This window comes from Oncorhynchus tshawytscha, linkage group LG30, assembly GCF_018296145.1.
Source record: "Oncorhynchus tshawytscha isolate Ot180627B linkage group LG30, Otsh_v2.0, whole genome shotgun sequence".
Taxonomy (NCBI): Eukaryota; Metazoa; Chordata; class Actinopteri; order Salmoniformes; family Salmonidae; genus Oncorhynchus; species Oncorhynchus tshawytscha.
In genome coordinates this window covers 17384056-17410929 of record NC_056458.1, presented here as the reverse complement: position 1 = coordinate 17410929, position 26874 = coordinate 17384056, and the positions used below count along the sequence as shown (strand labels likewise).

At 43.2% G+C, this 26874-nt stretch overlaps 2 protein-coding genes across 4 annotated transcripts in view; one reads left to right on the top strand and one right to left on the bottom strand.

Moving 5' to 3' along the window:
- The window catches only part of rb1 (retinoblastoma 1), a 38258-nt gene extending 27211 nt beyond the window's left edge, over positions 1–11047 (top strand). The window contains exons 19-27 of the mRNA XM_024394145.2: positions 8059–8204; positions 8321–8466; positions 8575–8679; positions 8861–8974; positions 9119–9267; positions 9498–9528; positions 9630–9772; positions 9886–9932; positions 10132–11047. Coding sequence (XP_024249913.1) covers positions 8059–8204; positions 8321–8466; positions 8575–8679; positions 8861–8974; positions 9119–9267; positions 9498–9528; positions 9630–9772; positions 9886–9932; positions 10132–10202 — 952 coding nt within the window. The 3' untranslated portion in view covers positions 10203–11047. The remainder of the gene's footprint in view (positions 1–8058; positions 8205–8320; positions 8467–8574; positions 8680–8860; positions 8975–9118; positions 9268–9497; positions 9529–9629; positions 9773–9885; positions 9933–10131) is intronic.
- Positions 11048–18158: 7111 nt separating this feature from the next.
- Positions 18159–23524, bottom strand: uprt (uracil phosphoribosyltransferase (FUR1) homolog (S. cerevisiae)). Of its 3 annotated transcripts, none has more exons than XM_024394147.2 (8): positions 22941–23524; positions 22353–22395; positions 22185–22254; positions 21985–22047; positions 21593–21754; positions 20726–20824; positions 20493–20580; positions 18159–18283 (listed from the first exon to the last, which is right to left on the bottom strand). In XM_024394147.2, the coding sequence occupies exons 1-8, from the start codon at positions 23228–23230 to the stop codon at positions 18199–18201; spliced, it is 900 nt and encodes a 299-aa protein (XP_024249915.1). In that variant the 5' UTR covers positions 23231–23524; the 3' UTR covers positions 18159–18198. The 3 variants fall into 3 exon arrangements, with proteins under 3 accessions (XP_024249915.1, XP_024249918.1, XP_024249916.1); XM_024394150.2 differs by lacking the exon at positions 18159–18283 and adding an exon at positions 18369–20118 and having other exon boundaries at positions 22941–23518; XM_024394148.2 differs by lacking the exon at positions 18159–18283 and having other exon boundaries at positions 18369–20580; positions 22941–23517.
- Between the last annotated feature and the right edge of the window lie 3350 nt (positions 23525–26874).

Below are 26874 nucleotides of genomic sequence, written 5' to 3'. Positions count from 1 at the left end.
AGTAGGCCTATGTTATATTTCCACTAGCTCTGAGCATTACATAGGTTATCGAAAGGAAAGATTTTCCAAAAACATTGAGGAGCTATTGTCATTATTGGTTTCTCAAATGACTGCCTCGCTTGGTTCACCAACTACTTCTCAGATAGAGTTCAGTGTGTCAAATCGGAGAGCCTGTTGTCCGGACCTCTGGCGGTCTCTATGGGGGTGCCACAGGGTTCAATTCTCGGGCCGACTCTTTTCTCTGTATACATCAATGATGTCGCTCTTGCTGCTGGTGATTCTCTGATCCACCTCTACGCAGACGACGCCATTCTGTATACTTCTGGCCCTTCGTTGGACACTGTGTTAACTAACCTCCAAATGAGCTTCAACGCCATAACACTCCTTCCGTAGCCTCCAACTGCTCTTAAATGCAAGTAAAACTAAATGCATGCTCTTCAACCGATCGCTGCCCGCACCCGCCTGCCCGTCCAGCATCACTACTCTGGATGGTTCTGACTTAGAATATGTGGACAATTACAAATACCTAGGTGTCTGGATAGACTGTAAACTCTCCTTCCAGGCTCACATTAAGCATCTCAAATACAAAATTAAATCTAGAATCGGCCTCCTATTTCGCAACCAAGCATCCTTCACTCATGCTGCCAAACATACCCTCGTAAAACTGACTATCCTACCAATCCTCGACTTCGGCGATGTCATTTACAAAATAATCTCCAACACTCTACTCAGCAAATTGGATGCAGTCTATCACAGTGCCATCTGTTTTGTCACCAAAGCCCCATATACTACCCACCACTACGACCTGTATGCTCTCGTTGGCTGGCCCTCGCTTCATATTCGTCGCCAAACCCACTGGCTCCAGGTCATCTAAAAGTCTTTGCTAGGTAAAGCCCCGCCTTATCTCAGCTCGCTGGTCACCATAGCAGCACCCACCCATAGCACGCGCTCCAGCAGGTGTATTTCACTGGTCACCCCAAAACCAATTCCTCCTTTGGCCGCCTTTCCTTCCAGTTCTCTGCTGTCAATGACTGGAACAAATTACAGAAATAACTGAAGCTGGAGACTCATATCTCCTTCACTAACTTTAAGCATCAGCTGTCAGAGCAGCTCATAGATCATTGCACCTGTATATAGCCCATCTGTAAATAGCCCATCCAACTACCTCATGACGATATTGTTATTTATTTTTTTGCTATTTTGCACCCCAGTATCTCTACTTGCACATTCATCTTCTGCACATCTATCACTCCAGTGTTTAATTGCTAAATTATAATCACTTTGCCACTACGGCCTATTTATTGCCTTACTCCCTAATCTTACCTCATTTGCACACACTGTATATCGATTTTTTTCTACTGTGTTATTGACTGTACGTTAGTTTATTCCATGTGTGTAACTCTGTTGTTTGTGTCACACTGCTTTGCTTTATCTTGGCCAGGTCGCAGTTGTAAATGAGAACTTGTTCTCAACTGGCCTACCTGGTTAAATAAAGGTGAAATTTAAAAAATCTCAATGGCTGTAAAAACCAACTTTGCTTGCTGTTTGAGGTGAAGAAAACATTACTTTGAGAAGCCCCACAGCTCATTAGTGGTTGTGCATTAAGCCAATCAGAAATACAATCAGATCCCCAAATGGACACTTTTTTTGCCTACATTTGCACGCAGACCAGGCAGCCTATAGGCCTACTTCTATGCATAATCATGTGCGCATCCTTACTCCACATTGACTGGAGGCTCCAAACAAATGACAATGACTAAATTGACAAAACTCATAAAAAGAATGAAATAAACCAAAACTTGTTTCTCACAGGTGTAGCATAGGTTGTGCGCTCTGCAAACGTGTCCACTCCCTCTGACAATGAGAACGGTAAAAGGAATAATGTATTGAATGCATTACCGTAACCAAACAAACATTGTCGATTAGGAATTAGCAAACAATTTACACAATGAAGTTATGAAACAATGAATGTGCACAAATTGGTGGGGGAGAGTGAATTCTGGAGGGAGACCTGCATTGTCCAGCCACACTCCCTTTCTTGGACTGTGCCATCCCCGCAGCCTCTGCAATAGATTAGTCTGCCTCAGATTAGTTCACTGAAATGGGTGTGAATGAGATGGGTGTCTCTTGTCCCATAAAATATATTTTCGGTACTTCTCGACTAAAAAAAAATCTTGGTCGACCAACAGCCTATTGACCAAACAATCGACCAGTCAAATAATTGGGGTCAGCCCTAGTCCCCTGGCTACGTTACGTTTTTAGGCTATTCAAAATAGAGGTCGACCGATTAATCGGCATTGCTGATTTCAAGTTTTCATAACTATCGGTAATCTGCATTTTTGGATGCTGATTATGGCCGATTACATTGCATTCCACGAGGAGACTGCATGGCAGGCTTGACCACCTGTTATGCAAGTGCAGCAAGGAGCCAAGTTAAGTTGCTAGCTAGCATTAAACTTATTTTTTTTAAACAATTAATCGTCACATAATCACTAGTTAACTACACATGGTTGATGATATTACTAGGTTAACTAGCTTGTCCTGCGTTGCATATAATCAATGCGGTGCCTGTTTAATTAATCATCGAATCACAGCCTACTTCACCAAACGGGTGATGATTTAACAAAAGCACAATCGTTGCACAAATGTTCCTAACCATAATCATCAATGCCTTTCTTAAAATCAATACACTGACGTGTATTTTTTTAAACCTGAATATTTAGTTAAAAGAAATTCATGTTAGCAGTCAATATTAACTAGGGAAATTGTGTCACTTCTCTTGTGTTCATTGCACACAGAGTCGGGGTATATGCAACAGTTTGGGCCGCCTGGCTCGTTAACTAATTTGCCAGAATTTTACATAATTATGACATAACATTGAAGGTTGTGAAATGTAACAGCAATATTTAGACCTAGGGTTTCCACCTGTTAGATAAAATATGGAACTGTTCCTTATTTCACTGAAAGAATAAACGTTTTGTTTTCAAAATGATAGTTTCTGGATTTGACCATATTAATGACCTAGGCTCGTATTTCTGTGTTTATTATATTATAATTAAGTCTATGATTTGATAGAGCAGAATGACTGAGCGATGGTAGGCAGCAGCAGGCTCGTAAGCATTCATTCAAACTTTACTGCGTTTGCCAGCAGCTCTTAGCAATGCTTGAGGCACAGCGCTGTTTATGACTTCAAGCCTATCAAATCAAAGTTTATTTGTCACGTGCGCCGAATACAACAGGTGTAGTAGACCTTACAGTGAAATGCTTACTTACAGGCTCTAACCAATAGTGTGGGGGAAAAAAGGTGTGTGGGTGGGTAAGTAAAGATATACAACAGTAAAAAGACATTTGAAAAAAGTGACTATGCATATATGATGAACAGAGAGTAGCAGTAGCGTAAAAAGAGGGGTTGGCGGGTGGTGGGACACAATGCAGATAGCCCGGTTAGCCAATGTGCGGGAGCACTGGTTGGTCAGGCCAATTGAGGTAGTATGTACATGAATGTATAGTTAAAGTGACTATGCATTTATGATAAAACAGAGGGTAGCAGCAGCGTAAAAGAGGGGTTGGGGGGAGGCACACAATGCAAATAGTCCGGGTAACCAATTGGTTACCTGTTCAGGAGTCTTATGGCTTGGGGGTAAAAACTGTTGAAGCCTTTTTGTCCTAGACTTGGCACTCCGGTACCGCTTCCCGTGTGGTAGCAGAGAGAACAGTCTATGACTAGGGTGGCTGGAGTCTTTGACAATTTTTAGGGCCTTCCTCTGACACCGCCTGGTGTAGAGGTCCTGGATGGCAGGCAGCTTTGCCCCAGTGATGTACTGGGCCGTGCGCACTACCCTCTGAAGTGCCTTGCGGTCGGAGGCCGAGCAGTTGCCGTACCAGGCAGTGATGCAACCGGTCAGGATGCTCTCGATGGTGCAGCTTTAGAACCTTTCGAGGATCTCAGGAACCATGCCAAATCTTTTTACTTTCCTGAGGGGGAATAGGCTTTGTCGTGCCCTCTTCACGACTGTCTTGGCGTGTTTGGACCATTCTTGTTTGTTGTTGATGTGGACACCAAGGAACTTGAAGCTCTCAACCTGCTCCACTACAGCCCCGTCGATGAGAATGGGGGCATGCTCGGTGCTCCTTTTCCTGTAGTCCACAATCATCTCCTTAGTCTTGGTTACGTTGAGGGATAGGTTGTTGTTCCACCCGGCCAGGTCTCTGACCACCTCCCTATAGGCTGTCTCGTCGGTGATCAGGCCTACCACTGTTGTGTCGTCTGCAAACCCTTTAGCTCAGTGTTTGAGTCGTGCCTGGCCATGCAGTCGTGGGTGAACAGGGAGTACAGGAGGGGACTGTGCACGCAACCCTGGGGAGCTCCATTGTTGAGGATCAGCGTGGCAGATGTGTTGCTACCTACCCTCCCGACCTGGGGGCGGCCCGTCAGGAAGTCCAGGATCCAGTTGCAGAGGGAGGTGTTTAGTCCCAGGTGTTCCTTAGCTTAGTGATGAGCTTTGAGGGTACTATGGTGTTGAACGCTGAGCTGTAGTCAATGAACAGCATTATCATATAGGTGTTCCTTTTGTCCAGGTGGGAAAGGGCAGTGCAATAGAGATTGCATCATCTGTGGATCTGTTTGGGCGGTATGCAAATTGGAGTGAGTCTAGGGTTTCTGGGATAATGGTGTTGAAGTGAGCCATTACCAGCCTTTCAAAGCACTTCATGGCTACGGACATGAGTGCTACGGATCTGTAGTCATTTAGGCAAGTTGCCTTTGTCCTTGGGCACAGGGACTATGGTGGTCTGCTTAAAACATGTTGGTATTACAGACTCAATCAGGGACATGTTGGAAATGTCAGTGAAGAAACCTGCCAGTTGGTCAGCACATGCCCAGAGAAAACGTCCTGGTAATCTGTCTGGCCCCACAGCCTTGAGTATGTTGACCTGTTTAAAGGTCTTACTCACATCGGCTACGGAGAGCGGGATCACACAGTCGTCCGGAACAGCTGATGCTCATGCATGCCTCAGTGTTGCTTGCCTCAAAGCGAGCATAGAAGTGATTTAGCTCGTCTGGTAGGCTCGTGTCACTGGACAGCTCGTGGCTGTGCTTCTCTTTGTAGTCTGTAATAGTTTGCAAGCTCTGCCACATCCAACGAGCCGGTGTAGAATGCACCGTCGGAGCCGGTGTAGAATGATTCAATCTTAGCCCTGTATTGAAGCTTTGCCTGTTTGATGGTTTGTTGCAGGGCATAGCGGGATTTCTTGTAAGCTTCCGGGTTAGAGTCCCACACCTTTAAAGCGTCAGCTCTACCCTTTAGCTCAGTGCGAATGTTGCCTGTAATCCATGGATTCTGGTTGGGGTATGTACGTACAGTCACTGTGGACAACGTCCTCGATGCACTTATTGATAAAGCCAGTGATTGATGTGGTGTATTCCTCAATGTCATCGGAAGAATCCCGGAACATGTTCCAGCCTGTGATAGCAAAACAGTCCTGTAGTTTAGCATCTGCTTCATCTGACCACTTTTTTTATAGACCGAGTCACTGGTGCTTCGTGCTCTAATTTTTGCTTTTAAGCAGGAATCAGGATGATAGACTTGTTGTCGGATTTACCAAATGGAGGGCGAGGGAGAGCTTTGTACGCGTCTCTGTGTGTGGAGTACAGGTGATCTTCATTTATTATTATTTATTTTTCTCCCCTCAGGTTGCACATTTAACACGTTGATAGAGATTTGGTAGAACTGATTTAAGTTTCCCTGCATTAGTCTCCGGCCACTAGGAGCGCCGCCTCTGGGTGAGCGGTTTCCTGTTTGCTTATTTCCTTATACAGCTGACTGAGTGCTGTCTTAGTGCCAGCATCTGTTTGTGGTGGTAAATAAACAGCCATGAAAAGTATAGCTGAGAACTCTCTAGGCAAGTAGTGTGGCCTGCAATTTATCACAATATACTCTACAGGCGAGCAGAATCTAGAGACTTCCTTAGATTTCGTGCACCAGCTGTTGTTTACAAATATATGCACAGACCCCCCCCCCCCTCTCGTCTTACCGGAGTGTGCTGTTCTATCCTGCCGGTGCAGCGTATATCCCACTAGCTGAATATCCATGTCATCATTCAGCCACGATTCCATGAAACATAGGATATTGGTAGGATACCTCGTCCAATGATTGTCCAGTGATTGCACGTTGGCTAGTAATAGTGACGGTAACGGCAGCTTTCCTACTCGCCTTCTGCGGGTCCTCACGAGGCATCCGGCTCTTCGTCCGCTGTACTTGCGTCGCTTCCTCTTGCAAATAACTGGGATGTCTGGCCTGCCGGGTGTTTGGAGAATATCATGTGAGTCTTGCTTGTTGTTAAAAAAAATCTTTGTCTAATCCGAGGTGAGTGATCGCTGTCCTGATATCCAGAAGCTCTTTTCTGCCGTAAGATACGGTTGCAGAAACATTATATATAAAATAAGTTACAAGTAACGCGGGGAAAAAAACACATAATAGTAAAATTGGTTGGGCTCCTGTAAAACTGCTGCCATTTCTTCCGGTGCCATTTTTCAACTCCTGAGATTAGGCTGCAATACTAAAGTGCCTATTAGAACATCCAATAGTCAAAGGTATATGAAATACAAATGGTATAGAAATAGTCCATAATTCCTATAATAACTACAACCTAAAACTTCTTTACTGGGAATATTGAAGAACTGGAACCACCAGCTTTCATATGTTCTGAGCAAGGAATTTAAACGTTAGCTTTTTTACATGGCACACATTGCACTTTTACTTTCTTCTCCAACACTGTTTTTGCATTATTTAAACCAAATTGAGCGTGTTTCATTATTTATTTGAGACAAATAGATTTTATTTATGTATTATATTAAGTTAAAATAAGTGTTCATTCAGTATTGTTGTAATTGTCATTATTACAAATATATATATATATATTCAAACAACCTTTTGAGATGTAACTTAGATTCATTGTGAGAAAGCTGCTGTGGAAATTCTTACACAGGGACATTCTAAGTCCATCTTAAATTAATAATTGTCAGCACGCTGGAGAGGTTCCAACAAACGTAATGCACCATTGAATGGGGCAGTCCCATTCCCTTATCTGCAGTATACGTCAAATTTGCATGATTTAGCTTATTCATCGTTCATAATTGGTTAACGTTTGCTTCATTCTTGTGACCGACCAATACCTCACGAGGCTTCTTCTCTCTATTTTGAGACCTTGAAACTGATCGCTTTTGTTCTCAAAACAAGGTCTGGGCTTACTGCCAAATTGCAGATACTGATAAGTGAGGATTTGTTCAATGGGTCGCTTGCATGAACACAGAAGTTGGTACAATTTGTCACTTCTCAATGTCATCATCGACGATCTATGTCAAGCATCATCAATAGACGATGCTATCGTAATATTGCCCAACCTTAGGTTGTGAGTGTATGACCCCATTTTCATTGACCGTTGTTTTGTTACAATGTTTTTGTTACAAAGCTGGAGTAAGATCCGGTCAAGCATGGATGGGTGCCAGAGATCTGAGTAGTAAATGTTGTTTGTTTTTCAAATGGCATCCCTTTCAGGCTTGGGAAGGCACGCAAGTTGTACTTCTGCCCAATGGATTGATAACCACCAATTTGAGGATATTAAGCTGGATTGGTATGCTCTTGCATTTGAATGCTCACAAAAAAAGCACGGTACACTTTCAGCCTTGTCTTCTTGTAACTGCATTTAGGAACAACATGTATCTTATCGAAGTTGTTTTGCGGAACCCTGACAAAGCATGAACTAAGTAGTTGTGGAATGTTAAGTCTGTGAATGGGTGAAGTGAACAGGGTGGGGGATAATGGGCTTGTCTAGCCACATGAACACTGACCAACAGTAACTGATATCAAAGCCCTAGGCTTTGGGAAAGACTGGTCAGAGGTTAGGTTGAGAACCTGTTGAGATCTCTCCAGGATATTGACCATTTAACCTTTTTTTAGAACATGGTTTAAGAAATAATTGTGCGTCACTGATCCATCTCATTGTTATGCTTGAAGCTTGTACTATGGTTTCTCTAATATTGTTATTCCTCTCTGGCAGGTATCTTTCCCCTGTGCGGCCCAGTAGCCGTACCCTGCCGGCCCCTGAATCTACAGCCCCACCCTCCTCTCAGCCCTCTGCCCCGGCGCCCCATCAGACCCCTAGGCACCCAAAGTCCAACTCTCTCAGCCTCTTCTACAAAAAATGTAAGATTTCACGAGTTGGTAGTTGGTCTACAGTCGTCGGTGGGGTGTTGTTTGTGTATGACTGGTTGTCTGTCTTTGTAACCCGGTTTCTAACTCGTTCTGTGTTCTTCCTGTAGTGTACCGGCTGGCCTACATGAGGCTGAAGATGCTTTACACACAACTTTTGACCTCTCACCCTGAGCTGGAGCCAATCATGTGGACTCTGTTCCAGCACACACTGCAGAATGAGTATGAACTGATGAGAGACCGCCACCTGGACCAGGTACTGTGCTGTGTTCACACACGTACTCTGATGCAAATTGTGCGATTAAAACACTCTGTACATGATCATGTACAACTTTGACACCTGTGGCTTGTTATCCCCAAACAGTTGATGATGTCGGCCATGTACGCCATATGCAAGGTGAAGAACGTGGACTTGCGTTTCAAGACCATCGTCACTGCTTACAAGAACATGCCCAACACCAACCAAGAGGTGAGTACACAGGGGTACACAGGGGTATGAACTATCTACTCCTGCTGTGGAGCTGTAGTGTAGACATGAGGGACTGAAAAGGACTTGCTCCATATGGCTAGTGTGGCAGGCTTTATTAAGTCAGATGAGAGGAAGGATTACCACAGATGCAGAACATCTCATCTCCCTGTCTTTCTTGCAGACATTTAAGCACGTGTTAATCCGGGAGGGCCAGTATGACTCCATCATTGTCTTCTACAACCTGGTGTTCATGCAGAAACTGAAGACCAACATCCTGCAGTACGCCTCTCCCAGGGTGAGACGGACAGTTAGTGTTCCCATGTGGCACTGCAACATACTTCACATGGTCCTGATCTCTCACACGCAGTTTCAAAATGCTTGCCTTCTTAATGTTCTAGTATTCTCTACTGACACACTCCCTACGGTCTCTCTCCCCCAGCCCCCCACACTGTCTCCCATCCCACACATCCCCCGCAGCCCCTACAAGTTCCCCAACTCCCCCCTGAGAGTGCCTGGCAGCAACAACGTCTATATCTCTCCCATGAAGAGCCCAACACGCATGTCTCCAGTCATGACCCCACGTACCAGGTCAGTACCCTCCCACCCATGAACCAGGCTGACACCTTGTTTTGTATGCGCTTAGTGATGAACCGATTTTATAGCTGAGGCACATTTCATTATCTGGATGTTTCAGTTCCAAACTGGCAAAGATATTAGCAAATTTTGTGAATTTTTCTCCTATTTTGTTATGGTAATGTCTGTTAAATTGTTTGCGTTATTAACTAGTAAATGTAAACCCTGTGTTTTGTTCTCCACAGAATCCTGGTATCGATCGGTGAATCGTTTGGAGTAAGTGATCATTTTCATCAACATAGTGGAAAATATTCTTTCCTGAAATGGGCATTGTGTCCAGTGCACTAAAATGATGTTCTGTCTTGTTTCCTCTGCAGACCTCTGATAAGTTCCAGAAGATCAATGCGATGGTGAACAGCAGTGATAGGTCCTTGAAGAGGAGTTTGGATATGAGCTCTGCCCCCAAGCCCCTGAAGAGGTTGCGCTTTGATGTCGAAGGACAGGATGAAGCTGATGAGAGGTAGGAGATGGCTATCTTTAATTTTGGTTATACTAGGCTGCAGAATGTTCTGTTCATGCAGAGGTGAGGCACGGTTGAAATAAGTTGCTGTTCTCATCTTGCTCTCCTCACAGCAAACCTGGTGAAGAGTCGAGACTGATACAGAAACTTGCAGAGATAGGTACGTTTGTTTCTGGCTTTACCTGAATTCTGCTTTCATCATCCTTCGTTTCGTATATTATCAGTTCTACGTTTCTTTTACCATCCCTCAAACATTGTAATCCAATAGACTTTGCTTTTATCTGCCTCAAGTGCCGTAGTCTGTCAACTGTCTGTTCTGTATGTATGCCATGAAACTCAAGGTTGTCTCTGTTTTTCAGGCTCCACTCGGACCCGTATGCAGGAACAGAAGATGAAGGATGATGCAGAGTCCGAAAAGGACAAGCCTTGAATTTCACTGAAGGACTTACTGTCCAGCACTGTTTGAGTGTACAGGTGCCAGAGACTACTCCCTACCCCTGACATGCTAGACCCCCAACCATCCCTTGAAAAAAGGAATACTTTTTTTTCTGTGCTTTTTGTTTTTTTATATTTTAGTTTGGCCTGTTTTATATTTAAGCGATACTCTTTTGAGAGTAATTTGTGAATACAGAGGAGTCTTGTTTCTCTTTGTTGTTCAGTGTGGATTCTTTAACGGAGTGTTTAAAAAAATACATTTAAAAAAGATCAAGCGAGTATTACCATGTTTTATAGAGGGACACTAGTTTTAAAGGTATGCTATAAGAAATTGTTGTTTTGACTTGGTCTTCTGGAGTTTCATAAAGTCAGGGTGGTTGATGCAATATGTATTACATATCTCTTCCTGGTCTATTTTGAAGTAGGAACCTGACTTGAAATAACCTCAAGGATTCTGAACAGGCAGACCTGCGTAATGTTTTTTTACAGAAACAATCAACACACCTTACCTTCATTGACATCTGACATGTTTTAAATCTTGTGATGTGACTGTATACCCTGGAACTTAATTTGCTTTCGGGAGCATTAAAGATGTGACAGTCTTGTATCATTAGCAACAATACCTTTTCATTAGATCAAATCCATAAACTTGTATTCATATCTCTTCACATTGACTGTTGAATGGCTACATAGGAATGTTTGGTTTTTGTATTAAGGACATTCTTTACAGTTCAAAGGGACTTGGTAGCACTTTATTTTACAGAAAAGACCAGGTATTTACTCAAATGTTATATTGGAAGTTATCCCAAAGACACCAATAAATAACATTTTGGGTAAATATGAATTGTCAGTTGAGTTCTTTATAGTAGCAAACCCAGTAACATTTACTACGTAGGTATTTATACTGAACAAAAATATAAACGCAACATGCAACAATTTCAACGATTTTACGGAGTTATAGTTCATATAAGGAAATCATACAGTTGAAATAAATGAATTAGGCCCTAGTCTATGGATTTCACGTGACTGTGCAGGGGTGCAGCCATGGGTGGGCCTGGGAGGGCATAGGCCCACCCACTTGGGAGCCAGGTCCACACACTGGGGAGCCAGGCCCAGCCAATTAGAATTAGTTTTTTGCCACAAAAGGGCTTTATTACAGACAGAAAAACTCCTAAGTTTCATCAGCTGTCTGGGTGGCTGGTCTCTCGACGATCCTGCAAGTGCAGAAACCGGATGTGGAGGTCCTGCGCTGGCATTTTTACACATGGTCTGCGGTTGTGAGGCCGGTTGAACATACTGCCAAATTCTCTAAAACAGCATATGGTAGAGAAATTAATATTACATTCTCTGGCAACAGCCCTGGTGGACATTCCTGCAGTCATCATGCCAATTGCAGACTCCCTCAAAACTTGAAATATCTGTGGCATTCTGTTGTGTGACACCTGCACATGTTAGTGCCCTTTTATTGTCCCCAGGACAAGGTGCATCTGTGTAATTAAGGATCATGCTGTTTAATCTGCTTCTTGATATATCACACCTGGATAAGGTGGATGGCTTGTCTGGATAGGTCAGGTGGATGGCTTGTCTTCAAAGGAGAAATGCTCAATAACAGGGATGTAAACAAATGTGTGCACATCATTTGAGAGAAATAAGCTTTTTGTGCGTATGGAACATTTCTGGGATCTTTTATTTCAGCTCAGGAAACATGGGAATAACACTTTACATATTGTGTTTTATATTTTTGTTCAGTGTATATATGAAATGTTTATACTTTGTACTGGCTCCAGTATGTCATCATACCAATTCTGTTCACCGCCAGCGGGCGCTACACACAGTGCATTCGGGAAAGTATTCAGACCCTTGACTTTTTCCACATTTTATGTTAGTCTTATTCTAAAATTGATTAAATACATTTTTTCCCTCATCAATCTACACTTAATACCCCATAATGACAAAGCAAAACCAGATTTTTAGCAAATGTATAAAAAAGATTTTTTAAATACCATATTTACATAAGTATTCAGACCCTTTGCTATGAGACTTGAAATCGACAACACAGAGCCGTAGATGGATATTAATGCAACGGTTGCTCTGCCTTCAGGCAAACATCCTCCAATCACTCGCCACCCAGTACTTAAAAATCAAATAGAGTAACACTGTTGCAGGTGAGGAACAGCAGAAAGAACTTGGAGAATCTGTAGAACCTGCCTTGTTGATAGTGCTGTTAAGAAGGTAGAGCAGCGCTTTATTATGGACATACTTCTCCCCATCTTAGCTACTGTTGTATCAATATGTTTTGACCATGACAGATTACAATGCTTCTACACCTGCATTACTTGCTGTTTGGGGTTTTAGGCTGGGTTTCTCTACAGCACTTTGATATATCAGCTGATGTAAGAAGGGCTATATAAATACATTTGATTTGACAGTCTAGTGTTACTCCAAGCAGTTTAGTCACCTCAACTTGCCCAATTTCCACATTATTCATTACAAGATTTAATTCAGGTTTAGTGAATGATTTTGTCCCAAATACAATGCTTTTAGTTTTTTTTTTATAGTTCTAAATAGTCCCATTCTGAAACTAACTGCAGTCCTATAAGGGTTGCAGTCATTTCAGTCGCTGTACTAGCTGACTTGTATTGTGATGAGTCGTCCGTATACATAGACACACTGGCTTTACTCATCTAGAATGTCATTGTATGCTGTAGCGTTAAGATTTCTCTTCACTGGAACGAAAGGGCCTAGCCCAAACTATGAAAAACAGTCCCAGACCATTATTCTACCTCCACCAAATTTTACAGTTGGCACTATGTATTCGGGCAGGTAGTATTCTCCTGGCATCCGCCAAACCCAGATTTGTCCATCAGACTGATGGTGAAACGTGAGTCATCACTCCAGAGAACGTGTTTTCACTGCTCCAGAGTTCAATGACGGCGAGATTTACACCACTCCAGCCGATGCTTGGCATTGCATATGATGATCTTAGGCTTGTGTGCAGCTGCTCGGCCATGGAAACCCATTTCATGACGCTCCCGACGAACAGTTCTTGTGCTGATGTTGCTTCTAGTGGCAGTTTGGAACTTGGTAGAGTGTTGCAACCGAGTACAGACAGTTTTTATGCGCTATGCGCTTCAGCACTTGGGGGTCCCGTTCTGTGAGCTTGTGTGGCCTACAACTTCGTGGCTCAGCCATTGTTGCTCCTAGACGTTTCCACTTAACAATAACAGCACTTACAGTGCAGGGCAGAAATTTGACGAACTGACTTGTTAGAAAGGTGGCATCCTATGAAGGTGCATTGTTGAAAGTCACTGAGCTCTCCATTCTACTCTCAATGTTTCTCTATGGAGATTGCATGGATGTGTGCTCGATTTTATACACCTGTCAGCAACAGGTGTGGCTGAAATAGCAGGATCCACTATTTTGAAGGGGTGTCCACATACTTCTGTATATATAGTGTAATTCCAGAATGCTATTAGAAACTCAAACTGCAGAGGAAGTCATTCATTGTAATTTCACTGTTTGTCACCTCTCTCACTCCTGTTTTATCCCCAGGTTGAACAACTGTGTAGGATTCTCCAAGTTCTTTCTGCTGTTCCTCACCTGCAACAGTGTTACTCTATTTGATTTTTAAGTACTGGGTGGCGAGTGATTTGAGGATGTTTGTCTGAAGGCAGAGCAACCGTTGCATTAATATCCATCTATGGCTCTGTGTTGTCATCTTAATGGCTCTTTCTTTTTTCTCTTCTCTTTCTCCCTCTGTTTCTCTCTCTGAGGGGGCTCCCTAATAGGCCTGCTAAGTTACATGTTCCTTTTCCTCATGCTGGTAGCTCTGATGTTCTTGGCGACTCTGTTCCTGTTTGGGTACCACTGCTGACTGGTGACCAGGAACAAATCTACATTGGGTAAGTATAAATACCCAGAGTGTTCTGCCTTTACAGCTACACTCAACTGCAGCTTGATATGTGATATAAACATTTAGCTGAATCAAAGATGTTTTAAGCATGCTATAGATTTTTTACATGTTCTTATCGGTTCACAACATGCAGAGGTTTGGGTGTTGTTTTATGGAACGGTGTGTTTGTCTTCATCGTCTTCTTTCCGCTCTCTTCCCCTCCCTCAGAGCCACTCTGCTCCTTTCTTTCCTGACAGGAATGGCTTCAACATTGGGCTCTTGGATAACTTCCTCCAGGTGTTTGGAGAAGATAAGATGCCCTGGTTCATTCTTACCTTCTCAAGGTGTGCTTGGCTATTAGGGCCAAAAGTCATGATATGCAGTTAGTTTTCTTGCATCGTACTGATTTTTATTTACAGCTACATCCCTCCATTACACCTTACAGTATGACATAATAATTGAATCAAGAAATGAAATAAAGCTTGCTGTCACAGATTACAATGGGAAACCCAGCCACGAACTGCCAAGTGACGCAAGCCTAACAGACAAGCTAAATGCCTTCTATGCTCGTTTAGAGGCAAGCAACACTGAACCATGCAAGAGAGCACCAGCTGTTCCGGATGACTGTAGGATCTCGCTCTCCGTAGCGATGTCAGACCTTTAAACAGGTTAGCATTTTCAAGGCCACAGGCCAGACGAAATACACCATAGTCCCCATGCCAAGGTAACCTGCCTAAATGACTATTGCCCCGTAGCACTCACACCTATAGCCATGAAATGCTTTGAAAGCCTGGTCATGGCTCACATCAACACCATCATCCCAGACACCCTGGACCCAATCCAATTCGCATACCGCCCCAACAGATCCACAGACGATGGAATCTTTATTGCACTCCACACTGGCCTCACCCACCTGGACAAAAGGTTTACCTATGTAAGAATGCTGTTCATTGACTACAGCTCAGCATTCAACACCACAGTCCCCTCCACGCTCAGGACCCTGGGACTGAACACCACCTTCTGCAACTAGATACTAGATTTCCTGATGGGCCGCCCCCAGGCGGGTGAGGATAGACAACAACACGTCCGCCAACCTGACTATCAACTTGGGACCCATCAGGGGTGTGTGCTTAGTCTCCTCCTGAACTCCCAGTTCAACCACAGCTGTGAGGCCGTGCACGACTCCTACACCATTATCTAGTTTGCTGATGACACAACGGTGGAGGGCTTGATCACGACGACGAGGGAGGGGGAAGGTTCCAAGACCTGGCATTGTAGTACCAGGACAACAACCTCTCCCTCAATGTCAGCAAGACCAAGGAGCTAATCATGAACAACACGAAACAGAGGGGCGAGCACACCCCCATCCACATTGATGGGGCTGTAGTGGAGCGGGTCGAGTGCTCCAAGATCCTCGATGTCCACATCACTAAGAAATTAACACCTCTTCCCCTCCCAGGAGGCTGAAAACATTTGGCATGGGTCCTCAGATCCTAAAAGTTCTGTAGCTGCACCAATGAGAGCATCTTGACTGGCTGCACCACTGCTTGGTACGACAACTGCAAGGCACTGCAGAGGGTGGCGAGAGGGGCCAAGCTCCCTACCATCCAGGACCTCTATATTAGGCAGTGTCAGAGGAAGGCCTCAAAAATTGTCAAGGACTCCAGCCACTCAAGCCATAGACTGTTCTCTCTGCTACTGCACGACAAGCGGTACCAGTGCACCAAGTTTGGAACAAACAGGACCGTGAACAGCTTCTACCCCTACGCCTATAAACTGCTAAACAAGACTGCTAAATAGTTAATCAAATGGATACACCCACTGGAGTCTACCCATACACTCACACATACTTACACTGACACCCCAGCACCCCGAACACATAACACACACACAGAAATGCATACTGACGCCACACACACTCACCTCATACGCTGCTGCTACTGTCTTATCTATCCTGTTGCATAGTCACTACCTCTACCTATATATTTTTTATTTAACTAGGCAAGTCAGTTAAGAACAAATTCTTATTTCCAATGACGGCCTACCCCGGCCAAACCCTAAACCGGATGACGCTGGGCCAATTGTGCGCTGCCCTATGGGACTCACAATCACGGCTGGTTGTGATACAGCCTGAAATCGAACCAGGGTCTGTAGTGACACCTCTAGCACTGAGATGCAGTGCCTTAGACCGCTGCACCACTCGGGAGCCGCCCCATATATGTACAGTACGTACTGTAGCTATATCAATTACCTTGTACCCCTGCACATCAACTCGGCACTGATACTCCCTGTATATAGCCATGTTATTGCTATTCGTTATTCACTGTGTATTTATTCCTCTTCACTATTTATTTTTTATTATTACCTTTAACTCTGCATTTTTTGGAACTACCCTTCTTAAGTAAACATTTCACTGTTAGTCTACACCTGATGTTTACGAAGCATGTAACAAATACAATTTGATTTGAATATTCTTTGTGGCAGGAAATAGGACCTCTGATACCTACAATTTAGTAAGTATCATTCCAGGCTGTGTTCCTTCCTCCATCTTGAATCTGGCCTCTGTGTTTGTTTCCCAGCCAGGGTGACAGACACAATTTTCCCACCAGGAGCAACAATGAATCCCACAATCCATTGTTAGCTAATGGGGTGTGGAGGGAGAGGGAGGCAGGATCTGAAGAGGAGAGCTTGGGTAAGTCGAACCCAGCAGGCCAGGGGAATCCAAGGTGATACTCTGGGCCCGGTTTCCCAAAAGCATCTTAAGGCTAAGTTCATCATTAGAACCATGTAGCTCTAACAATGAACTTAACCTTAAGATGCTTTTGGGAAACCGTCCCAGTCATTAGAATAGAATAAAACACTTCACAGTTACTGCAACCAGGATTACATAACCAGCTACTGTTCATCTGCCTGTGATTGGGTGAATGGCTTCTACATTTAGTGAGCCCTTGGAGCAATAGGAAGGATAATATGGTAAACAGTTTCTAGGTGTCTATGGCAACTGGAAGTTATGCTTTTCTCCCTGATTTAATGGCTAATACAGTACTTGGTAGAAACCTAAGAGACTAGTTGCGCTGACAATGACGACATACCTTGGTGGTGGTCACGGAACCAAAAAATGACTTGATATAAAAGCAGTCTCTCATTGGTGAATATTTAAAGCTATTCTAATGGGCCTTTGTCTTGATTGAATCTGATCCCTTGTTTTGGGAAATCATCATGTTCGTTGTTAATGTCTAATTCATCAACCTAAGTGTATGACTACCAGCAGTCCAGGAACAACCACACTCACTCATTGACTTGTGAGGTACGTATTGATATAAACTAATTACGGGAACTCACTCAATCATTGTAAAGACACACCACATGTTTGTTCACTGGTGTACCTATTGGTAATCTACATGTAATAAGCAGTCCTGAAATAGGATAGGTTGGTTAGTATGATGACAGGCAGCCTTGCTAAATGGTCTGTGGATGAGACGGCTCCTTCTCTCTGAGCTCTTGGAAAGTACACTCTTAATTTGATTAAGTGGTTATTTTCCTCTCACTTTATGCCAGACAGATAAGACTCCTTAGAAGTCAAATTGTCACAGTGCATGATGAACTGGCGACTGATGATTAAAAACAATCATGCTCTCTATCCTTGCCACTTAGACTTAAGAATGACATTCAACACAATGTAATGTGCATGAAAATCATGCCAGGCCACCAGAACATGTGCAGGTGTAGTGCTACCTAGTGGCCATAAGGTTTGTCATGGTGAGTGCTGACAAAGTGCATAATAATTTCTCAGAAAACAAGGAACTGGGGGACTGAAATGTGTTTGCAGAGGTATTGTGTTGTTTCTGTCTGTGTTTGGAGTATTGACATTTGATCTATTGTATGATTTCAGCACCTCTGAGAGACCTCCCTGATGTCAATAACAGAGCCAGTGAGTCATAGGGAGAAAGACATTCTATGAAGTGGGATTGGTAGAATCTGGTGAGGGACTTCTCTGTCAGTGTCAATAATGTTTTATTCTAAGTGTTTGCATGATATGAGGAATATGTTCCAAACCTTTACTTCTTTGTGGTTATTAGCTAGTAGTAACTTGTTTGTCTCAACAGCATTTGGGCCAGGCAGGCATATGTGAAGATGACTCTTCTTCCCATACAAAGATGATACATTCCAACCTCAAACTCACTCTGAAAGAAAAGGGGTATGCTTTGTCAATACATCCAATAGACTGAATAATTTATCACAATGTAGTTAATCACTTATTTTTGTATATGGGTTTTATCTGTGTATTCTTTATTTTTTTCTTGAATGATACAAAACGTACAAACAGCATACAGACACACAGAAACCTCAACGTCACACCCCCATCACGGCCTCAAACTGCCTTGTTTTGTTTCTCTGTCGCCCACGCACTTTCAACATTTAGATAAAGCATTTGACCTTTCCATTGTGTTAACGATGGAGGATTGATGATTCCTTAACTACACATAGATGTCATAAGGGCAATGTATTTCTGAGCTTCTTTTTCCAGCCTTTTCCACTCTGAAATGTCCAAATGGCATATTCCATCAAATTGCACTTCAGATCTGGTCAGAGTTTCTCTTGATTGGTTTGTTTCTTTTCAGTGTTATGATACATTAAAACTGTTTGTGGCAATAATAATGACAACACTAAAGAAAGAAAAAAAGACAAGACAATAGAATCAGAGTATGTGAGCGGAGCGTGCCCTTTTGACTGGAGCGCGGAGCGAGATTCCCAAAGGCTGGAACGTCGGCCTTCTCACCCGCTCCAATTTCGCTCAAGTAGCACTCACTTCAAGGACATGGCTGGCGTAGCATGCATTTGTAGTTTACTTGTGTGCTGCTATAGCTCACTAAATATTTTCATAAAGAAACTGATAAAACACACAGGTGCAAAATCAAGGTGACTTACAAAGATGATGAGCAAGAGAGGGATTGTGGTGATGTAGTGTCCACAACTAAAGAATCATTGTGGAAACTGAAAACATATCCTGAAAGCACGATGGTGTACTTATTAAGTGCACATGCTAAAAGAAAGGAACTAAGTGTGTCATTGTAGCAAAGTATTTATAAACTAAAAATAAGATATCTTAAAAGTTCTGTTACATATATCTAGCTCTATACACACACACACACACACACACACAATAGGCCATAATTGATTTTGGCCCAATAAGCCTGGCATATTCCAACATTCAAGGAACTTTCTGTTTTGATTGGGTTACTTTGCCTAAAAACCTTTAGGCCTACCGATAGAAAAATAAATATACAAGTCTGCATCACTACCCAGCCTGGCAAGAGTGGCCAAAAGGGTGTTTAGCATCCCCAGTGGCTCTGCAAGTGCAGAGAGGATATTCTCTGCTGCTGGCCTGCTCTCCACGCATCATCACATGAGCATGAAGCCACAAACTGATGTTTCTAAAAAAATAAATTCAAAGGCACTGTAGACTGAGCCTAATAATGTTTTCATTTAATTCTAAGTCACAGCCTAAAAGCACAATTTATAGACTAATGATTGAATACAACTAAACGTTGTTTAAATGCTGAGCGCTTTGTCCCTATCAGCCTATTGTGTTGCACTCGCAAATGCCGCACAATGTATTTCTTTGTAATAATTGAAATAATATAGCCTAAATAATATTTTTTTTGTTCCTTCTTAGGCTCCTGACCTTTTGAGTGTTTATATGTTGTTTAATATGACATGTGGCCTATTTGAAATGATGAGCACTTCTTACATTCACCTTTTCATGTTTATTATAATACTTTTTACTCAAATCATATGGTTTGGTTTCAATACTTCAAAACCAAATGCTAGGTCCAGGTAGTCAAAAAAATAGATGCGTGTTGGTTAAATGGTGATTTTAATGACTGGAAAGAATTTGGAGCGGCATTTTTCCCCCTGTGAGAGCGGAGAGGTTTGTTGCGGAGTGGTTGGAAAGGACGTGGAGCACCGCTCCATAAGCGACGAGCAGGATTTCCGTCTGCTCAACTCCGCTCACATACTTTGAATAGAATATATTGAAAAAATATATTTAAATTATTTAGACTTTCTAATGAGGAAAAACAACCTAGAATGAACTACCATTACTGAATAAATAAAACGGCAGCAGTACATGCAAGCTCGCTAGACTAGTTCCTAAAAGACCTACATGGAATGTGCTTTTTTGTTGTTTCCAGGAAAATCTTTGCATTGTTTGTCAGACTGAGGAGCACAGGTTAAGGCGGAGTACACAGCAAAGCAAGAATCTTCAGCAGGGTAACAACTCCTTTTGAAATAAGTGGACAAACTGACAGAGGGACCATTCAATGGTTGGTTCTCATAGTATGGTGTCCCATTGAATGGCCCTAGAGGGCTGACTAGTCTGTCCCAAAGTACCTCTGGCCAAAGTGTGTGGGAGCCACAGGGTGCACCTCGGTGGTCAATATGGTGATTTCTGGGAACTCTTGAATGATGGATTTGGCACCTGGTGAGATGACACAACCATTAGACTTGCAATGCTTTCAATAAAACTGAATGAATGGAAAACATGCTGTAGTATGAAACCCCATAATTTTGAACATTACAGAATCTACTTCGATATTAAGCAAGGAACTGTAGGTGAGGCGTACCGTGAGGGGTGGAGAAGAGACTCAGGAGGATAATATGTTTGGGCTGAAGACCATGTTCAGTCAGAACTCTCACAGCCTCAATCACTGTGTTACCTGTACCTGAAGGCAGAACATGTATAGATAGCATAAACACAGGACAGATATCAGTGACTTGACAAAACAGGCAACATTATAGAAGTATTGAAGAAAAGTCTGCCCTTACTAGCCTTGTGATCATTACTATGACTCATCTGCTGCTACTTTCTATAAAAGAACAAAATGTAATTTTGATTTCTCAAGGCAGTTTTTCATCCTTTCAGAGAGGGATGTTAGTTAGAGGACAAAAAGATTAACATTACTTCTCTCGGTGGCTTCATTTGTCCTATTTATCATTTTCATGGCCTTGCAGTGAGCTCTTCATGGTTTACTCCAAGCAGATAAACTTGTAATTATTTTCTTGGGGTAAATTATGCTGAAAAATATGCAGCATGCTAACTACTAAGGTCATTATCAGAGCCGAATAAAAGACACCTTACCACAATTATCTTAGAGGATGCCTATGATTACACTATTGTCTTGCTAACGGGAGCAATTAAGTCTTCATTTCTGGTTCATTAAAAAGAGACAGTTCTTCAGGCCCAGGGCAGGGCAACACTACACCTGAACTCTTTGTCCTCAAGAGGAGTTAGTACTGTATTGAGACTGTCTATTAGTGCTTTTCCACGGCAGGGTTTTACAACGTACTTGGCCTAAAGACATGTAAAGACATTCGTTGTTTACATGCGTGTAATCCCCATGGACTATGATTAAGGATGGGGAATGTGAGTACTACTCTCGCCATACTTACTGAGAATATGGGGTACACAAGTACTGTATATCCATACTCACTGAGAATGGGGTACATGAGGAGGACTTTCCTCCTGCTGATGTCTGGGGGGAACTTTGCATAGTAGACTTTGGCCTTCTGGGTGTCCTCGTCACTCTGGATTAGGATCTTACCGATACGGATGGACCGGCAGCAGTCTCTGAGGCCCTGCTCCATGGCCTCACCTACACACACAGCAATTAATAGATGTTGCATTAAACTAAATTAATTCAAGGGAAACCTCATACAAGATGTAGTAATGGTGAGCAAGTCAAACAGTCAAACTGATAGGTCAAACAGTTGAGTGGATAGCACTAGGTATGTCAGGTATAGGCAAGTCCACCAGCCAGGGATTCTATTCAGAGACCAATTCAGATGAATCTTCCTTTAATATCCTATATGATCAGTGCCTTACCACTTCTCATAATGCTGACACCGCAGTTGCCTTTTTCAAACTTGACACCATCATATTTATGCCCTGAAGAAGAGGGGGAAGGGGGAAGCGATTGAAATAGACAGTTCTGTTCTTGGTGAGAAATGTAACAGTAATCCTGTAATACATAGTATTCGCCCAATTTCTATCATTTCTGACGAATTTCATCTAATAGGTCTAACCTGTGGGAGTGGTCACTGTACACTTGCTGTATGGCAGCTGATTGAGTCCCTCTTCAACCACTAGTCTGATCTGTGGACAAACCGAGTCATTCAATTAAAAACATAATATATTAGTATTTAACCTAGAATAAAAACAACAGTGTCAATTGAACCAAGACAGTTTCTTACCAATCTATCAGCACAAAATACAAAATCTCCCCTGCTAGTAGACCTGTAAAAGAACAAGAATAACATGTATGCTTACAGTAAGGGCTACATAAGAGGAAATCAATGCATGATCCACTTTCACCCCCCAAAAATGTAGGCCTATTCGTGGTATCACCTTACAACAGAAACTCAAATTGTGATTAGTGTACTCATTCAATGTTCTGTTATCACTATCGTCTATTGTTGTCAGTAGGTCTAACATGATTTGAAATTAAACCTCATGCTAGACAAGGAAGTTGTGGCCACGTTTACGCTACTACGGATTAATGGGGCAGACTACAATGACATTTTGCCTAGGTCTTCATAGAAATAACCAGGTGTATTTACAGTTCTGGGTAACAAAGATCCCAGATAACGCTACCGTAACCATATAAGTGCAGTGTAATATGACAGTTATAAATAGTAACATGGCGTCGATTGGCCATTCACTTGGTTTACAATGCATCATTCAATTCCACATCATTAGACAGTTATCTGGTGCATTATAATACAGGTCCATTATCTGTCAGATAATGTGGTTGCTATCTTTGACAAAATATGATGACTCACTTGTCTCTAATGATGGTCTGTAATTCTCGTATTTGGTCATTCAAAGGAAGCAGTTTTAATTGCGATCCGATCTGCCTCTGTAGTTCACTGTTGAATACATTTTCACAAGTTTCGGCTACTTCTGCATCTCTATTGGACTCTGTCAGAACGCTGTTTCCGCAGCTAGCAAACCGAACCTGCTTGGTGCTGCTCATTGCCGTGTGTTCTTGTCTGTCATTGTTGTTCAGCTGCTGATTTTGACAAGGCATTTTGATTTCCGTACCAATTCCGCTCTCAAAATACGTTTCCATAGAATTAACAAAACGCTAAATAGTTGAGTAGTTTAGGCGCTCTGCGGTTTTGCTATTCATATAGCTAAATGTCTTGTTGGGCATTTTTTGTCTTCTCTGATTCTGGGTCGCGGCCATTGGGTGGCCGCTGCAAAAACCAGAGAGGAAGAGGCGAAACGAGAGGGTTCACTCTCGCCTAAATCTGTTCAATAGAAGCGTTTCCCTTAGCGTTTCTATATGCTTATTTTGGACCATGTCGCCTGCCTTCCCGCTTTTGGGACAACGACTCATTGTTAGGGCGGAGACGAGTATCTCGTCATTATAAATACATCTATGTTAGTATAAACCTACAGGAACATAAACTTTGTAACAGGAAGTAACGTCACACCGGATTCTAGCCTCATAATGGTCAGAATGATGTAGGTCTAGTACCGCTTAAGAGCTCATTGATCGACACTAGTTAACACAGCCACAGAGTCATATATTGCATGAATGAGTTCTTATGTGAAAGTTTGACTGTGTCATCTAGTGGAAACCGGGAGCATTCTGTCAGCGCTTGAGACTATTTTCAATGACAGTCAAGTGCCATTCTTTTAAAAATTAGCACCATTCACAAACCCCTAACAGAGCTCCCCAGCTTGTAGTCCTAAAAAACGAAAATTAGTTACCTATGGTTCGTTCAGTCATTCCTATGGGTTTTGTCTAGAAGGGTACAGCTTTTGTCAAACTTGGCTTTTCGTAGCAGGTTAGGGGAATTAACGTGGCAGGTTAGGATAATTAGGCTAAGGTTAGGAAAAGGGTTGTGCTTAGCTAAAATGCACAACAACAACAAAAAAAAAGAAAAACAAGCCAATTTGAAAAGCTGTATCCCATCTAGACATGACTGTTCCTACGGGGGAAAGAATGGGGTTTGGGATAAACACTGAAAATAAGGTTTTAGGTTTACACAGTTTAGGAGATTTTACAAGTTTTGTTCTATGAGATGATATCAGTCCATTAACCTGACCTTTATGAATTATGAAGCTTTTGTACTTGTTTTGATTGCATAAATGCTTTAACATTCACAACAAGTGATGTTAACTGATGAAGATTATATCATATAACAAAACATAGATCTTCTAAGCCTGTGTTTACTAACCACTTATTTTTGCTGTTTATCCAAGAACCCTACAACAAAATGGTTAACCATGGTTGTGTGAGCTATATGGATCACTCCAATATATTGGTATCACTCCGCAGCCGAGGGATACATCCGAGATGAGGATTTGCAGATTTACTCCCGTGTCCACAGCTGGGGTCCGCCCCTATATATAGACCTCATGGCTGCGACACACATTCTCTACATCAAACCAACCACAGAGGGAGGACCTTCAGGAAGAATGAAGGGTTGGGGCGGAGAGATATACTCCTCCCACCGGGGTCCATCCAGTAGCACTCAGAACTTACCGAAAGAGCATGGAGCTCACCCACACTCTTCATGGAAGCAATCACTACCAAGAAAGCCACCTTAGGGGTTTCAGGGAGGCAGACTCCAACGGTTCAAAAGGCGGCTTTGCCAAAGCTGCCAAGACCACATCCAGATCCCAGCTCGCTATTGAGTGGATCCTAGCTGGACGCAGGCGACGAACCCCTTCATAAACCTGGAGACCAAGGGGTGGTGCCCCACTGGCATGTCCATCCACCCTACATGGCAGGCAGATATAGTGGCCAAATACCTTCTGTGTTGAGGCCCTCATCCACGCGAGACTGCAGATATTGGAGGACATACTGTACACCGCATGACTCGGGCACAACCTCAATACTAGTGCACCAAGAGCAGAACCGCCGCCAGCGCAACTGGTATGCCGCGGTTGTAGCCGGTGCCCCTGCGATCTGCATGGTGTACATTACACCCTCCTGTAGTCCTAACATGGACCATTGGTGCCGTTTAGCGGCCAAGCCCACAGACTGAGGCAGTACGGTCTCGGATGCCACAGAGTTCCCCCGGCCTGAGACAGCAAGGTGTCCCAGACAACCGGGACAGGAGAAGGCTGAACCAGGGTCGTCTGGGCCAGTATGGGCCACCAGCAGCAGACGATGCTCCGTCATCCTGGTACTGAAAAGCACAGCCTGGATCAGGAGAAAAGGGTGGAATGCATAAGCTCCAGCTCTGGCCAATCGTGAGCCAGAGCATCCAAGCCCAGAGGCCCTGGTGGCTCCGACATGGAGTACCACAGTGGGCAGTGTACATTGTCCAGGGAGGCAAACAGGTCCACCTGCACCCTCCCGAACTTGTCCCACAGGTGCTGCACCACCTGGGGATGTAGGCTCCAGTCCCAAGGTGGCAGGCCCTCCATGGAGAGAATATCTGCTGCCACATTCAGGATGTCAGGTACGTGCGCTGCACGTAGAGACACTAGATGGCCCTGAGCCCAGAGAAGGAGCTCCCGTGCCATAAGATGGTGGGACCTCAGTCCACCCTGATGGTTGATGTAAGGCACCACTGTTGCGTTGTCCGTTCTCACCAGGACATGTCTTCCCTTCAGATGTGGAAGAAAAGACTGCAGGGCCAGCAGTACAGCTCGGAGCTGTAGTGTATTTAATGTGCCTGCCACTCCAAGAGAGTAGCCAACTGTTAGGAATATTATGAATAATGACTAAACAATATCTAAATTTTAAATAGAACTATAACAAATCAAATCAAATCAAATTTTATTTGTCACATACACATGGTTAGCAGATGTTAATGCGAGTGTAGCGAAATGCTTGTGCTTCTAGTTCCGACAATGCAGTAATAACGAGCAAGTAATCTAACTAACAATTCAAAAAAAAAAACTACTGTCTTATACACAGTGTAAGGGGATAAAGAATATGTACATAAGGATATATGAATGAGTGATGGTACAGAGCAGCATAGGCAAGATACAGTAGATGATATCGAGTACGGTATATACATATGAGATAAGTATGTAAACCAAGTGGCATAGTTAAAGTGGCTAGTGATACATGTATTACATAAGGATGCAGTCGATGATATAGAGTACAGTATCAACGTATGCATATGAGATGAACAATGTAGGGTAAGTAACATTATATAAGGTAGCATTGTTTAAAGTGGCTAGTGATATATTTACATAATTTCCCATCAATTCCCATGATTAAAGTGGCTGGAGTAGAGTCAGTGTCATTGACAGTGTGTTGGCAGTAGCCACTCAATGTTAGTGGTGGCTGTTTAACAGTCTGATGGCCTTGAGATAGAAGCTGTTTTCTGTCTCTCGGTCCCAGCTTTGATGCACCTGTACTGACCTCGCCTTCTGGATGACAGCGGGGTGAACAGGCAGTGGCTCGGGTGGTTGATGTCCTTGATGATCTTTATGGCCTTCCTGTAGCATCGGGTGGTGTAGGTGTCCTGGAGGGCAGGTAGTTTGCCCCGGTGATGCGTTGTGCAGACCTCACTACCCTCTGGAGAGCCTTACGGTTGAGGGCGGTGCAGTTGCCATACCAGGCGGTGATACAGCCCGCCAGGATGCTCTCGATTGTGCATCTGTAGAAGTTTGTGAGTGCTTTTGGTGACAAGCCGAATTTCTTCAGCCTCCTGAGGTTGAAGAGGCGCTGCTGCGCCTTCCTCACGATGCTGTCTGTGTGAGTGGACCAATTCAGTTTGTCTGTGATGTGTATGCCGAGGA

What these genes read in the sequence shown, in the direction of transcription:
- uprt (XM_024394147.2), bottom strand. Translation starts at nt 23,230, where the DNA reads ATGGAAACGTATTTTGAGAGCGGAATTGGTACGGAAATCAAAATGCCT. An exon ending in TATTTTGTGCTGATAGATTG is followed by an intron (nt 22,255 to 22,352) that starts GTAAGAAACTGT and finishes GTTTGTCCACAG; the next exon opens with ATCAGACTAGTGGTTGAAGA. An exon ending in TACAGTGACCACTCCCACAG is followed by an intron (nt 22,048 to 22,184) that starts GTTAGACCTATT and finishes CCTCTTCTTCAG; the next exon opens with GGCATAAATATGATGGTGTC.